General features: G+C 34.3%; 1 protein-coding gene across 3 annotated transcripts; it reads left to right on the forward strand.

The window, feature by feature from the left end:
- Positions 1-2,215: 2,215 nt before the first annotated feature.
- Positions 2,216-8,713, forward strand: zgc:112294. 3 transcript variants are annotated; one of them, XM_073950407.1, is made up of 4 exons: positions 2,216-2,414; positions 4,224-4,330; positions 6,180-6,293; positions 7,945-8,713. In XM_073950407.1, exons 1-4 carry the CDS (start codon positions 2,285-2,287, stop codon positions 8,260-8,262), a joined length of 669 nt encoding a protein of 222 aa, XP_073806508.1. In that variant the 5' UTR covers positions 2,216-2,284; the 3' UTR covers positions 8,263-8,713.
- The last annotated feature ends 8,813 nt before the right edge of the window (positions 8,714-17,526 follow it).

The raw sequence follows: 17,526 nt of genomic DNA on the forward strand, positions 1-17,526 counted from the left end.
TTTTTCGTTATGCTAAGTAACATTTAAGACTTTAATACTTTAAGGTCCTTAAATTTCTCTATGATTTATCAACTTTTAAGACCCCGCAGACACCCTGTATTGACAGACTTATATATTTTTCTGTATAATAAAAAGCATTGGAAAAAGAAAAATATGAACATTTTAATTCAAAACACTAATATTTCCTCTGTTTACAGTAAAACACAGTAGTCAACATTTGAAGTGGATCATCACCTTTAACCTGTTGCCCAGCACTCACTTTTGGGAATTTACACCAACCTAACTTTTTTAGTAACAGTTCCTGACTCCAGTAAGCTACAAACACACTTTAGGTTTCATTGGAAAGACGCTTTGAGATTTACTGATAAAAGGAAAAGTTACATGCTCAAAAAATAAAAATAAAAAGGTATACATTATGAAGTCATGAGAAAAAAAAAATTGTATTGTGTTCAATATTTGTTTTTCCATATACATCTTTTTGGTGTAATCTATTCATAAACACTGACATGTGGATGTTTATTAATCAAAGTTGTCCTAAAACTATAAAACAAAAATATGTTACAAAACATTTGAAGTGAATCAGAATGGATAGATTAATGCAGGGGTCACCAAACTTGTTCTTGGAGGGCCGGTGTCCTGCAGATTTGAGCTACAACTCTAATCAAAAACACCTGAACAAGCTAATCAAGGTCTTAAGCTGCGGTCACACTAGAGTTGGGCTGTTCCTCAATATGCGTTCTTCAGAGGTCTTGTGTCCTCGTGTTCTCGTGCAACGGCATCATCAGCTGCCTAAGTTCAGTTCCAATACTCAAGACCGCAAGTACAGAGGACGCGTGAAACTTCCCGGATGTGTTCTTGATATCGAGGACGCACTGATGCAGGCTTGAGCAGCGAACTCGCTCTGGAAGTCCCAGAAGTCATTGCGACTGGAGGTGGGAAGCGCTGCATTTTATTTAGATTTATTATTAAAGTTCAGAGATATCACTTATTTACCTCAGGAGTTTCTCTGAAACTAAACATTAACATGGATATCTTAATAATAAACACATTAAGGGTTGTTTGTTTGCTGAAATTCGTATTAAAATCTGTTTTATTTATATTGTGCAGAGTATATTTATAATGTTTTTATGCAAAGTATATATTTTGAAGAGGGGGGAAACAATAAATCGTTGTATGAAGGCTGCAATGTTTAAATAATTTACCATTTAAAACACAAGAAGGTCATGTGACCATCAAGATGAACGCAGCATCCCATTTCTCAAAGGACGCGTTCTCTGCCCTTGCGGTCTCGTGAGTTAGTTCTTCCGAGGACACCTGGCAAGACCGCTCTCCACAAGAATGCAAGTTCATTCTCTGCGTTCTTGGAATTGAGAAACAGCCTTTGTGTGTGCGAAATTCTGCCGTACGGCGCTACGAAAAGGGGCGTGATTAACCAGATTATTAGAAATTTAAAAAGCAAGCGATTGCTCTATGTTTTAAATTTCTGTCCAGAGAGGTCATGTTTTGATCCTCGGTTGGTCTCACGCAGTCAAGTGATGTGATTTCACAGGTCAAAATTCACCAAGCTTGAACTTTGCACCGCAGCAACCTGCGAAACTTGACGCATGACCCTGCATTTCCGGTCTGACGCATTCTTGTGCGTTTGAATGGAAGTCTATGGGGAGACAAGTCCAGTGTGACCGCAGCTTTACTAGGTATACTTGAAACATTTAGGCAGGTGTGTTTAGGCAAATTGGACACCGTCCTCCAGGACCGAGATTGGTGACCACTAGATAAATGGATGATTAGACAAATGGATGGAGGGATAGATGGATAGACAGAGGGTCTAAGCTTTTACCTATGCATTCATTTACTAATCTATAAACCCATCTAATAATCATCATCATCTTTATTTGTCCATCCACTCATCTAACTTCACTTATTCACCCACTCGTTCCTCAAACCATCTAATCGTCTATCCACTCATATGAAAGGATAGACAGATGATGGAAGGATAAATAATAAATTAACTTTATATAAACCTGGCAATTAGATGACTTTGCAGATCATAAAAATAAAAACTCTGTTATTTAATAATGAAATGAATACTGAATATTCTTCATTTCTTGAATTCGTTGCATACATGGCTGCTGTATACCTCTGAGTGATGACGACATCTTAATCCAGTGTCAGACTCCATCTGTTTGTTGGGGTTTAATCCGGTTAGCTCTTGAAGACTCCTGTTAATCTGACTGCAGCAAAGGAGTGTGTAGGACTGAATGTGTGTTTGCTTGTGTTGTCCATCATGCCTGTCTTCTACACACCGATCCCTCAGAACCTGAGAGTGGGTCTGGCCAATGTCAGCGGCTCTGTCTTCATCAACAACAGGACCAGAGACAGCGCAGACTTTAAAGACCACTACCTGGAGAATGAAGGTAAGACGAACACTGGTAAATGTACTGTATTCTCTATGGGAGGGTACACATTTCTGTCACTCGTCTGTCACACTGCAGCGGTAGACATCCGGAAATATATAAAACAAGATTGTGTAATTACTGGCATTTATGTAGACAGCATCTGTGAATGAGACATAAACAAGGACATTTTGAGGGGTTTAAGCTGCAGAAACTATTGTTCAACCACAGGATGCATAATTAAAACTAGATTATACATGCATGCATACATTTCTTAATTTTTGATTTTTTTATCATTATTTCAATTATTCATTATTTCATACATTCATTCCTTATTTAACTTCATCATTTAATTATTTTATTATATTTTAATTCATTAGTTCATTCATTCATGCATTCACCCATCATTATTTAATTCACTCATTCATTAATGCATTATTCTATTTTAGTATTTCATTTATCAGTAAGTAATTTTATTCATTTCCTTCATGCATTCACCATTTTTGTTTTAATTCACACATTCATTATTTCATTTTTCATCTCATTAATTCAATCATTTCCTTGATTCATTAGTTCATTTATTCTTTCCTTCACTATTCTATTAATTTAATTCACTCATTTATTATTTTATTTATTCATTCACTCATTTATTATATATTTCATTAATTAATTCATTCATTAATTAACACATTATTTCATTTATTTCATTCATTAATTTACTCGTTTAATTATGTTAGTTCATTCATTAATTTTTTTATGCATTCACTATTTCTTTCTATTAAATTCAGTCATTTATTATTTCATTAATTATTTCATTTATTATTCCATTAATTCAATCAATCATCTAATTAAATTATTGTATCATTTATTATTTCACTTCGTTTGAGTAATTCACATTCGTTTTAGTAATTCACTCAATTAATAATTCATTGCTTTATTATTTCATTCATTAATTCATTTATTATTCCATTAATTCAATCTATCATTTCATTAACTTATTATATCATTCATTATTTCATTACTGAATTCACTATTCCATTCATTAATTCATTGCTTTATCATTTCATTCATTGAGTAATAGTTCATTTATTCATTCACTATTTTATTAATTAATTAATTCATTTATTATTTTGATTTATCATTTTAATATCTATTTCAATTGTTTCATTAAACAAATTATTAGTTCATTCATTCTTTATTTCATTCACTATACCATTAATTATTTAATTCACTTATTCATAATTTCATTCTCTCATTCATTTTATGAATTCACTCATTTAACAATTCATTGCTGTAATATTTCATTCAATAATTGACTAATTCATTAATTTATTCTTTCACTCATTCATTTATTCATCCACTCTTTTATTATTTAATTCACTCATTTATTATTTCATTTATTGTTTCAATATTTAATTTAATCATTTTATTAATTCATCATTTCATTTATTCATTCACTATTCCAATCATTATTTAATTCACTCATTTTATTAATTCACTCAGTTATTATTTATTCATTCATCATCGTGTTATTTACCATTTCATTCATTAATTAATTAATTAATTTATTCATTCACTCATTCATTACTGTATTCATTATGAAATGAAATAAAAGTGTAGCATTAGCATGTAGCAAGTATTTTTTTTCTATACCTTTAATACTCGCCAGTATTTCAAATAACAAGCATTTCTGAATTCTACATATAGCTTCTTTAAAATGTAACCGGTTGAGGGAAATTTTAATGAATGATTTAAATTTGAAGTGTCTGTGTTTAAGAGTTGAGCATCTTTTTTAGCTGACCTAACAAAACACAATCTGATGTGGTCTAGCGTGTGCGGAGGTGTCGTCTCATCTCCCGCTACAGATGATGCTCTACTTCAACATGTTTTTCTTCCCCTTCTGGTGGATCTCTGAGCTTCTGATGCTGCAGTTAAAGGTCTGTTCAAATACACTCATTAAAAAAAAGGTCACAGTATACTAACAATGGAAACATTAAATTGTTTTAAGTTTGGTAAACACTTCATTTTAAGATGTCTGCATTACTATAATAATTACATTTGTTGCATATTTACATGCAACTAACCCAAAGTAAATGTAATTAATATTATTCGGTTAAGTAAATAGTTAATCTAGTATCTTAAATGAATAGTAAATAAACAGTATCTAAAAATAAAGCATAACTATAGTTATGAATTGGGCTTTTTTGCCATTTTTTTTTATTTTAAGTTCTGAATTTTATATTTTATAACATGAATATATTTTTTTCTTACATTATATGAAATAATAAAAATTATTTTAAGCCACATAAAAAATTATGTATTTGCATAAAAAAATAAGTAAAATGTACTTATTGTATTTATATTGTACTACAGAAGTTATGATAAGAGAAGGGTTAGAGAGAGATTTGGTGGTACGGGTAGGTTTAGAGCTAAAGATTATGCAAAAATCACTTTTATAAGGGGTTTAAACATTTTTGTGGCAGCAATCTATAACTATAACCAACTTCTAATGATAAAAATGTAAATAAATATATATATTTACAATCAGTTCATAAAAACAGTCTGCAGAAACACTTTGATTGACATTCTCGCTTTGTACATGTCATCAGAGGGGGAAAGCCCCACCCATTAGTGATGATCTCTTCCCTCATTAGCATTGACAGCCCTGAGTGAGAAGCAGCTGTCCGCCATGTTACTCTTGTTTATGAATCTGCCACTATGCTGACACTTTACACATTTATAGCTTCGCCCTCTTTTGAAAAAGAGCACAATCTCAATTAAATTTAAAGTGACAGTCTCCAAAATGACAGTTAGGATCAAAGCACCAAGGGGGCCGCTTCAAAAAGTTATAAAACATTATTTGTGGGTTATTTTGAGCTGAAATTTTACATAAACACTCTAGGAACATCAGAGACTTACTTAGATCATTAAAAAAGGGGCATAATAGGATGGGTTAAGGAGTATGGGATGGAGTAACACATATTTTAAACAGAGTACAGCAATTAATTGCAGCATTGTAACAACTGATTAGTTTAAATGGTTTGAACAAAGTGGTTAATGTGACAAACTAAAGTGTAACCAGAATTTTCTATTTTATATGTTTTTAATAACCTTTTCTGATTGACTTTGGGAACTCTAGAATAGCCCAAAGGTTAATTAAACCATGTAAACAGATTACTAACTACAACCTTTATGATGGAATTGGTAATAAGTCATAGGCTATAATTCACAATTAATTTACTCAGCACGGTTAAGAATCATGCAAAAGGGTGAGAAATTATGATTTTCAAGTTTTAAAATAAATACACACACTCCAAAAATTGCTTGAGAGACAGTTTTAGTGAATTAAATGGTTATTTAATTGAATGCACAAACATCACACTCATAATAGCAGCAGCTTTAATGCAAGGCTCCTGCGGCCACAGAGATGTTCTGCATGCTACAGTTGCACACTCTACTGTTAACAGCTCAGCTATTCAACAAATAGCTGTAATTAACGCACAAGAGGTCTTGAAAAACACTGTAAACCTCTGTTCAAAAAAAAAAACTTGTAATAATATTCGAATAACATTTTTGAGGTCAGACTCGGGTTATGGACATTTAATTAAACAAAATAATAAAAGAACATTGTGCATCTATGAAGTGTGCCACAATCCACCTGTATAAACACTTCTCTCCCAATAAAACAAAACCCTTCTGCTTCCAACTCTAGAATTGAATGCTCTAAGCACAATTTGTAATATGGAGAGATGTCTCATACCTGCTTTTCTTTCTCTGTTCCTGTAGTTCAGTTATCTGCCGGTGTATTACCAGTGTCTTCTGGTCACAGGGATGGTGCTGATCAGTATATTCGAGGTGTTGCGGATGTACCTCGGATATGCTGGGAATCTCAAAGAGAAGGTAAAGCACACAAAACTCCTAAATTCTCCATCCGAACAGTAGTACACTGCAAAAAAAAAAGGAAAAAAATAGCAAATTAACAATTATTTTAAGTTGAATCAAATTAACTTTAGTCATCACAACTTGACTAAAGTCAATCAAACTGACTAAACACTTAATGGTAAAAATTATTGAAACTCAATTAACCTAGAATAAGTAAAACAACATAAACATATTTTTTGTCTTGTCATTAAATTTATTTTACAGTTATTTTACAGCAGAATTGGATTTTATTAAAAATAAATAAATAAAAAAAGTCAAATTCTTTAATAAAAAAAAAGCAATTTTTTTTATAATTACCATCAATAAAAATACCTAAAAAAGTTGTAATTAAATCACTTCATTTATTGTCAACTAGCATCAGAATTCATATTATGAATGAGTATTAATTTAATATACACCAGAAATAAAAGGCACAAAATCTGTCACAGGGGTAGTACCCTTTCACAAGGTGTATTGGTAAACTGCTGGACCTACCAGGCCCACATCAGGTACACTTTTGTACATTTAAGGTATGATGAGGTACACATTTGTACTTTTTAGGTACTAAGGTGAGGTAAAGGGTACCACCTCAGTGACAGCTTTTGTAAAAAAAACATCAAAAGGTCATCTTAAAAAAAAAAAATAATAATCATCTAAAAAAAAAAAAAAGACAAAGGGAATAACTATGAATGTAGTGACCACAGTTGAAAAAAATAAATAAATTACAAGTGATATCTTAATAACCAAGTAGCTCATGCTAGTGATACAAATGGATTAAAATAAATAAAATAAAACAAAACATTTCTAAAAGTAGAGGAAAGCGGACAAAACAAAAAATGAAATGTATTTTTATTTAATGTCATGTCAGCAACCAAGAATATTTTAATGGCAAGAACAGTTCAATAATAAATATTCAATTAAAGTCCAAAAACAAATAAAAACATAAATCAAATAAGCATAAAAAAAAAAAGATTAAACAAACACAATCTCTGGAATTAGTGAGTTAGTGAGAAACATCCATACACACTCATACACTACGGACAATTTAGCCTACCCAATTCACCTATACCACATGTCTTTGGACTGTGGGGGAAACCGGAGCACTTGGAGGAAACCCACGTGAACGTAGGGAGAACATGCAAACTCCAAACAGAAATGCTATCTGACTCAGCGACCTTCTTGCTGTGAGGCGACAGCCCTACCTACTGCACCACCGCGTCACCCTAATAATAAAAATATTAACAATTTAAATTCATCAACAACACCAATAAATAATACATAAGAAAAAAATGCATAATATTATTAATAATAATAATATACAAGAGAAAAAACTTAAAACAGTTTAAGGTTTATTTTTGATAAGAAATTAAACATTTGAAGTCTCTCCAGATAAAATAAAAAGTTGTCTAATAACATTAAGAACAGGGTATTCCACAAGAATACGCTTAAAAGTTTGGTTTCTATTGTCTCTAAAATGAGTGAACACAGCTAAACCAAATAAGCAAACAGAACTTATAATTAAATAAATAAACTGTGGAACTAGTGACCACAAATGTAGATTTAATCATTAATTATAAATTATTATTGTTATTATTTTTTTAATCCTCAGTTTCCTCTTGGTTCCCTGTAGGTTCCAGAATTAGCCGGATTTTGGCTGATCTCCTTCCTCTTCCAGCTGCCCATCCTGCTGTTCTTCATCACCGATCCGGACATCATTATCCTTCCTCTGGAGCGGGCCGTTCACTCGCTCTATCTGGCTTTCCTCCTGGGTGAGCTGATGGCCTCGTTCCTCGCCTTGCGTGTCATGACTCGAAAACTGGCCCAGCAGTTTCACATGAGGCAGTTCGGCCACGTCCAGGGTCTCCACACAGCAGAAGCTCTGCCCATGTTCGGACTGCCATATGGGGGCAGAAGTGTACTGCCTGTGCAGGACATCCAGCCTCACTGACAGACAGATCAGACACCAACTGTATATCACTTCTGCTGCTTAAAGACAGCATGAAACTTAAGCTGCAACGGTCTTTCATCCCTGTTGTGAACAGTAACTCAGCTACTAGACCAATTCTCAAACAAGAGAATAAAAAAAGAACTTGGGACAGATCTTTAGTCTATAAGTAGCCTAAATGGATGGTTATGGGACTGAACAGAAGATTTGCTATTAGCGGATCATGTGATTGACAGGTTTATTCCACCCACGTGAGTGTGAACATATCATGAATGTCACTGCTAGAGAAAAAGGAAAAATGACACAGGGGTGCCCACACTTTTTCTTATGAAGGGCAATAATCCAAGCTTGACTGAGAGCTGTGGGTCAAAAGTGAATATAGCAAACTGTATTATATTAAAGTTTCCATGGGTAATTCCCTAATTTATTTCAGAATTTTTATAAATAAATAGAATAAAAAAAAAAACTTCAACCATACACTCAAAAAATCAACTAGGCATGTATTAGATTTACAAAATAAAAATTTGTCAGATTGAAAAGAACAAATCAAGTTTACGTATGTTAAACGATTAATTCATGTTATTTGAAACTGAATCAAGAAATAATCAAATGAATTTGATCAGAACATGTTGATTCAATGAGACTGAGACGCTTCAAATCGACAATTCTCACTCTGGAGAGTCACTTCGCGCATATCAGTAGGTGGCGGTAGTGCGTTTGGATGTCACCATACGAAAACAACAAGAAGAAGTATCACCGCGTTTTCGGCACAGTTTGGGAATTGGTTTTCCCAAGAGCTTGAATGTTATGCATGTTATGTTGTTGGCTATATGTTTCTTATACATTTTATACTTTTACATTTTGAATAGGAGTACCAAAGTAAAGAAAGCTGTGTAAACTCAATTGGTAAGAAAAATGATGTTAACGTCCTACATGTATTGCTTGGGGATCAGTTTTCTTAAGAGCCAAGGTTATTTTGTTGGCTAAATGTTTTTTATACATTTTATATTACATATTACAATTTTGGATATTATATAACATTTTGTATCAGAATATTAAAGAAGAAATTTGTTTAAATGTGATTGGTGCCTGCTAAAGGCTATATTAAAAGAAATATATAAATACATATATATATAATATAAACATGTTTTCTGTCCTTTTTGTGTTGAATTACTTAATTTTAAATATTGCTTCATAGTATTTTCATTAAAAAATGTAATTTAAACAACAGGGTGAGGCAGTGGCGCAGTGGGTAGCACAATTGCCTCACAGCAAGAAGGTCGCTGGGTCGCTGGTTCAAATCTCGGCTCAGTTGGCGTTTCTGTGTGGAGTTTGCATGTTCTCCCTGCCTTCACGTGGGTTTCCTCCAGGTGCTCCGGTTTCCCCCACAAGCCAAAGACATGTGGTACAGGTAAGCTAAATTGTCCGTAGTGTATGAGTGTGTGTGTGTGTGTGAATGTTTCCCAGATGGGTTGCGGCTGGAAGGGCATCCGCTGCGTAAAAAAGCTTGCTGGATAAGTTGGCGGTTCATTCCGCTGTGGCAACCCCGCATTAATAAAGGGACTAAGCCGACAAGAAAATGAATGAATGAATTTAAACAACAATATTGAACAAGAAATTTACTAGCTGATTTAACAAGACATAATTTTGTTAAAGCTTTAATGTTATATTGAGTAATTAGAATCATTTTAATTAGAATAACACAATACAAACATTTTGGGTCAATTAATTGCAAAGAAGTTAGACCGACATATTAAAACCATGTTTTATCTACAAATGTGCTTTGTGTTCATACAACATGTTCAAAGCAGTTCAGGTTTACTTGATTGAATTAGATGCATAAAGGGTGCCACGATTAAATCATGTTCATTCAACAAATTTTTTTTTGGAGTGTATTTACTAATGCATTATAATATTTTAAAAATGTATATTATTTTAATGAACTCATTACAAAAAAAACATTAAAAAATCAATTTATAAGACAATTAGGGATGCAACGATTAACCGATTTCCCTATTAACCGTGATTTAATTCGCCATGGTTAATTAATCGTAAAGGCTTCTCAACACCGTAAACAGAGTTATGCCAACTGTGCACTAGTTTAAAGTTCCAAAATTGTACACTGAGGCTAAAACCCATGCACACAGGATTAACGATGGCTGAGGCTCTTAACCAAGGGCCATACACATATTGCATCTTATGTGCACGCAAGTTCGTTATTTTCAGTGGAGGTGCTTTGTTTGCGTGCGCAAATTGGCGAGGCGCAACACGGTCACGCAGGTTTTCCAGGCGCACCTAGTTGAAAGAATGACAAACGCACTGTGGCAAGAACTGGAACAATCAGCTTCATACTTTGTAAGAAATACCAAACAATTCTGTAATATAGATTAAAAGTGCCTTTCAGACAGAGGCTCAGCAGCCTTTGACTACATTTGTTCTCTTTAAAAGAAAAATACTTAGCCAATATGTAGCTTAGATATACATTAGACAAATACATTATTTATTTTGTCTTATTTATGCATTGTTCTGTCATTTATTTTTATTGTAAGATTATTACTTGTGTTTAAATGCTAGAAGTGTTTTGAAATTAAAAATGCATAATACTGGTGATAACTGTGAAACCGTGATCATTCCTCAGACTATAATCATGCAACCAAAATCTATAATCGTTGCATCCCTAAAGACAATGGAGTTCAATGATGAATACACTAGTCATGCTGAACCTGATATGCATGCTGATGTCTTCTGCTTTTTCTCCTTTTCGTTAAGTGACAGTATGTACATTAAAAAAAAAAAAATCTGATTCATTTACAACTAGGGATGCACCAATCCCGATACTTGGATCGGATATCGGTTTGATACCGTATATTTTTGCTGGATCGGGTATCTGCTAGCTGGCACCGATTCAAATGTGATATTGTATATGCGCTGTTTTCTGTTTAATATAAGCCAGCAAAAACCACGAAGGTAGCCTATTAAAATGCACTGGAAATGTCTCATGTAGGACTACCATATCCCAAATGTTCTGAAGCCATTTTATAGTTTAATGTGAAGCACAGATGAATATTCACGTGGTTAAATTCATGTTCAGTTTAGCGCTTCCCGCCACAGCGCCTGTCAATCATTTTCCATTCATTCACAATTCAAACTGCATGTTGCGTTCATTATAACACCAAAAAACTCCAAGACTATTTGTTCCTGTTAGTTTTAATAATCAGTGGAGAAATGCATTTAGTTCTGCATTAAATATACACACACAGAGACACACAAAATGATGTTTAACAGAGCAAGGAAATTTTCACAGTATGTCTGATAATATTTTTTCTTCTAGAGAAAGTTTTATTTGTTTTATTTCAGCTAGAATAAAAGCTATTTTTAATCTTTTAAAACCATTTTAAGGTGAATATTATTAGCCCCTTTAAGCTTTTTTTTTCTCAATAGTCTACAGAACAAACCATCGTTATACAATAACTTTCCTAATTACCCTAACCTGCCCAGTTAGCCTAATTAACTTAGTTGAGCCTTTAAATGTCACTTTAAGTTGTATAGAAGTGTCTCAAAAAACATCTAGAAAAAAATGATGCACCGTCATCAAGGCAAAGATAAAATAAATCAGTTATTAGACACAAGTTATAAACCATTATGTTTAGAAATGTGTTGAGAAAATCTGCTCTCCATTAAACAGAAACTGGGGAAAAATAAACAGGGGGGCTAATAATTCTGACTTCAACTGTATATATTAGTACTTTACATTTATGGAAGATGCACAAATGAAAACATACATTATAAACAATTGAATAATGCCCGTAATTATTTTATTTTTGTACAAAATTAAACTTTAAGTCAGCAAGAACACAAATTGATCAAAAGAAATATATGGTTACAAAACAAAAAAGAAAAAAAAGGAAAAAAAAAAAACATTAGGCTTCAGAGCTGTTAAGATAGATAATAATAATAATAATAATAATAATAATAATAATAATAATAAATGTTTAGAATATTAAAATAATATAAATAATAATCTTATTAGCTCAATAATATAATAAGAAAAATATTATTAAGAATACTGTTATAATGGCGAAAGCCGAGTTTTACCTTCACAGAAATCATTTAAAAAATAAAAAAATTTTATCATTATTATTACATTATCACATAAACTATCACGCCTAAGTGAACAGCAGATGTGCCTTGTGTTCTTTAACATTCTTTTTTCATGTATTTTTCTAAACCCAACCTCCTTATCATGTGTTAAAACAAACATAATGCTTACAAACAAATATTAAAATCTGACACATATGCACAGAGAATCGATAATGCACTTGCAAATGCTACAGTCTAGACACATGGTGGTGCTCTGAGACTGTTTCCATCAGCAGCGCACACTGCAGAACACAGAATGACTCATCAGCCGAATCTCCCATGAGCACAAAGACATCACACTCACACTCTCATATCCAACACTGGATATGACTGTCAAAGAAATATTCAGCATTAATACAAAAAAAGTTTGACAACAGTAATGAGGTTTTGCGGATTCAAAATGTATGAAGTTTCTATACAGATAAGCATTTATATCATCAACACAATTTAAGGCATTAATAAAAAGTTGCACAACTTTTTCAGAGGCATAATAATCTTATTGTATGTAAACTTGACTTTCAAGAAAAGTTATAACAATTTCTCAAACAATATCAACAAACAATAAAACATTTGATAATCGTAACTTACCTAACTACTTCATCATTCATATTATTTTCGGCTTAATCCCTTTATTAATCTTGGGTCGCCACAGCGGAATGCCAACTTATTCAGCTTATGTTTTTTTTAAGCATCAGATGCCCTTCCAGCCGCAACCCATCTCTAGAAAACATCCATACACACTCATACACACATGCACGACGGACAATTTAGCCTACCTGATTCAATTGTACCGCAGGTCTTTGGACAGTGGGCAAAACCAGGGCACCTGGAGAAAACCCACCCAAATGCAGGGAGAACATGCGAACTCCACACAGAAACGCCAACTGACCAACCTGAGGCTCGAACCAGCGACCTTCTTGCTGTGAGGCGACAACACTACCTACTGCGCCACTGCGTCGCCTACAACACATCTAATGTTAATGTATTTTAACAATACCCACATATGCATGTTATTCAAATTCATTATTACAGATCATTAGCCAAAGGATTTGTTTGTTTTAACAATTTCTGCCATGTGGGAGGTTCAATGCGCACACACACACACACACACACACACACACACACACACACACACACACACACACACACGCACGCATATGTTCTCTCTGGAGATCTAAGGGGCTTTTCATGAGCATGAAGATAAAGTAACTCCTGCACCATATTGACTTGTGTCTTACATTTGAGCAGTAATTTGGCAGTTCCTAGATTCTCCGTCTGAAATGTGTCTAATTATTCTTATAACAGATGGGAGACCTGTCAGCGTATGCTGGAACAACATTATAATGCTAACGAAAACACTGGCGAGATTAGACGCTCGCCTCCGAATTCATTTCTAATGATTCCTGTCAGCACTTCTGTTTATGCACTGTAATGGATGGCGTTTCAGATTGTTTCTTACAGATCATTTTTTCCAGAAATATCTCGCTTTTCCTGCAGACGGTCTGGCTGGCAGTTGCTCCAGGTGTTGTGTGTTGTTTTTCATTTGCATTAAACAGAGTGTGGATCTGCGACGCAGTCAATTAAGAAGATATAGTCTTGCAGTGGAGCTTACAGTGGTTTCTGAGAACTGCTCTCACAGCGTAATTGCATTTTTCTTTCCTCCATCCTTGTTTACACTTAAAAATGCAGCGGCGCTTCAAACAAGGGGATGAGGTTCCATATCGCAAAGCAAATTGTCAAATTAAGTGGGCTTTATTCTTCCGAAGTGCACAACTTCTTATTTATCTCATAAATAAATGATGATTTCCTTTGGAGCTGTTATTACATCAGAGTTTGTCCTTTCTAATCCTTTAAATCGCTTATTCATAGTTGGCTGTAAAACGGTTTATGAATAATGAAACAAAAAACAGCCTACTGTATATACTAAGGGTCTGAACCTACATTGGTCTCACGATTCGGTTACTATTGTCATGTCATCGATTCGGTTCAATTCGATATTACGGCACATTGACGATGCTTTCCATCCACAATTATGCAATTTTTTTCTTCACAACAATAATTCTTAAATAAAATTTTTAAAATATATTTATACAGTATATTATTTGTAATACAATGTTGTCCTTAAATACAAGCAGCAAGATATTAGGCTTGGGCGGTACTACGGTATATTGCGCTCTCTAAAATAGCAAAGATATCAGTTTTAATACCGTTATATACTCATATAAAATGATGATTTTAACTTCATCCTATGCATTAATAGACTAATCCGTGCAATAATAGTTTAATTCTGTTGTTAACTAATTACATGTACTTATGCTGATGTGTTTATTCTTATATAACCTTATGTGCTTAACTTCATCTAACCTTGCTCCATAACAGCTGTGTCTTCATGTGACTGATAACCTAGAAGTTAACTCATTGATAGGGCCGGGTATCGAGTTCGTTACTTTTTAAGCACCGACCGAATCGTCTCGATACTATCGAGTATCGGAAAAATTTTCGTTCGGTACCAAATTTCGATACCCAAGTGTATAATCTTGTCAACGTGCCCAGGTTAAATGCTGGTAATTGGCTGCAGCGAGGCTGTCTTGAAAATCAAAAGTTTACAGCGGTTACGCCCACTCGCTCAGAGCTTGTCAAATGTGAGGCTGTAATGCGTACACTACACTTTAAAGCATTTTTGCATTGTTTGACTGCAAGAAGATCACGCCGGCGCAGTCATCATAACAACGTGTCCACCACAAGCGTTGTCCTCCGTGAATGATGAGGATTAAAGCGCGATGGCTGGGGCTCCGAAAGGTAAACAGACATAAGCGCAAGCTGACGGCCCTTTTCCACCTCATCCGCTTTAAAATCACCTTGAAGTTAGGCGAACTTCGTGTTGTAACTTTTGCTTTTTGTCGCTAATAATACACGAACTGCGGGCTACACAGAGCAACTTTATTCTCTCTAACACCAGTGCGCACACACATCAGGCCATACATTTACATAAACTGCATAGGGGTAAATCAGGACTGAATCATTCTCTGCTTAAACAACACTTCGCATATTTCGCAGTGGCTAGTGTGGCACAGATGGCAAAACTCGCCGAAAAGATCCGCCACTTCTGACGCTCATAAACAATGATAAAGTCCTCGTGCTGCAGGAATTATGAGGTTGCTGAAGGTACGCAGCTGTCGTGCAGTAAGGGGTTTGCGTCTTTAATAAACTACGACAGTTTGCGTTCACTGAACAGTAAGAATGATTAATAAATCCATATGAAACAGCCCCTTAAATGTCACGTCTCGCTTTCAGTTTCAAGGTTAGGCGCGTTTTGCCTTTGCAATTCCGATTTGTTGCCTATATCAGATTTTTTTGCTTGTCCGTTTACACGTTATAACATATCGGAATTGGGCATCAAGACCTGACAGTGTAAACGGGGTTTGTGCGGGGTAAATTATGTACTGTTTCGTTGGCTTTAAATACCTACTGTAGCTGAGTTGATACTAAAATGCTTTAAGGTTAACAGTAAATGATGAAGTTTACTTTACATTAAACTTATCTTATTTAAATGTCCTTATCCTTGGCTGCATTAACAGTTTAGCTTTCATGTTTTCTTCACATTAATGTTATAGTCTCTGCTTCTGCTGAAAGGTGAATGCCACAGGGCCTTTACAAATTTTATTGTTAAAGGTTTGCTGCCTTTTTCTACGGTGGAGAAAGATTAGATTTACTGGATGTGCATATTTCAATGCCCAGAAAGGAACTAAAAAAACAGTCAAAATAAGTCCATGTGATATAAGTGGTTCAATCATAATTATATGAAGCTGCGAGAATACTCCTGTGTGCAAAGTAAACAAAAATAACTTTATTCATTGATTTATCAATGGGAGGATTAGAAAGCTCTTGGATTACATCCAAAATATCTTCATTTGAAGATAATTAATGACAGAATTTAAATTTTTGGGTGAACTAAACCTTCAAGCAGCAGTAAGCCTTACAAATACTTCAAATTGATTGACTTAAAACTGCCTGAACTTTTTTAAAACTGTTTGTACTAATATATTGTGTTAACTACACTTTGTTCATTTTGTGCTTTTGTTCCTTTGTTTATTGGTCTTAGAGATAAGCCTGCTGTAAAAAGTGTCCCAAACATCCTGAAAAAATAAAAACAGAGTTTCTCAGAGATTATGAGTTATTTAATCTTGTTAAAATATATTTCTTAAAATAAAAGTATCGAAAAAAGTATCGTTCGGAACCGGTATCGAATTCAGGGTATCTGTATCGAAAATTTTGGAACGATACCCAGCCCTACTCCTCGATACTTGTTATCAATAAAATGTTACAATTGCACTTTCAGAGTGTGCTCATTTCTAGCAACAAAAACCGAAGGGAGGGGTGAAGGCTCACTCTCTTGCAGGCTCTGTTATGTTTATGCATAACTTTTTCTGTGCAGATTTGCAAAAAAAATATATATATATTTTCTGCAGTTTGCCAGTATGGTAAATACAGACGTTACAATTTGCAAATTATGCAATAAAAAGGTGACCGCGAGAGATGGAAATACCTTGAACCCAAGGTTGCATAAGAATTAAGTCAACTAAACATTTTCAAGTTAAAACTGGTTTTCTCGCTTTACGTGAAGTGAACTTGTTGCTCTAAGGGTGCTTTAACCTGCCTCATATAGTTCTAATGTGCCAACTGGCTTGAGAATCCCGCTCTCAAATACGTATTATTTGGGTAGCACACATATTTTGAATGCCTTCGGAAGAATTCAAATGAGCCATTTTAATCTAGATTAAGCGAGATTAATTCAGAGAAAAATTTAATCTATGCTCACCTATAGTTATTATATATTACAACTGTAACATGGAAAGCAACACTCGCCCACAATAGACCAACTGATTTAGTCGTTTAGGTGACAAAGAGCACTGCGGCACTTTTTTTCTTGTCAACATAAAGGGCATGATGAGCCCCCGATGTGCAACAAATATTTGTTAACTTGCGGGATGGTAACGTGCAACCACATGTGCCTACAGATGTATTGTGACAAAGACGCAAAATAAAAGAGGGATATTTCTGGTCACAGTTTGACAGAGACGAGTTGACAAACCAGCGCTGATCGCCTCTGGGCTGCCTGGAGCCACA

This window comes from Danio rerio, chromosome 5 (genome assembly GCF_049306965.1).
Source record: "Danio rerio strain Tuebingen ecotype United States chromosome 5, GRCz12tu, whole genome shotgun sequence".
NCBI lineage: Eukaryota > Metazoa > Chordata > Actinopteri > Cypriniformes > Danionidae > Danio > Danio rerio.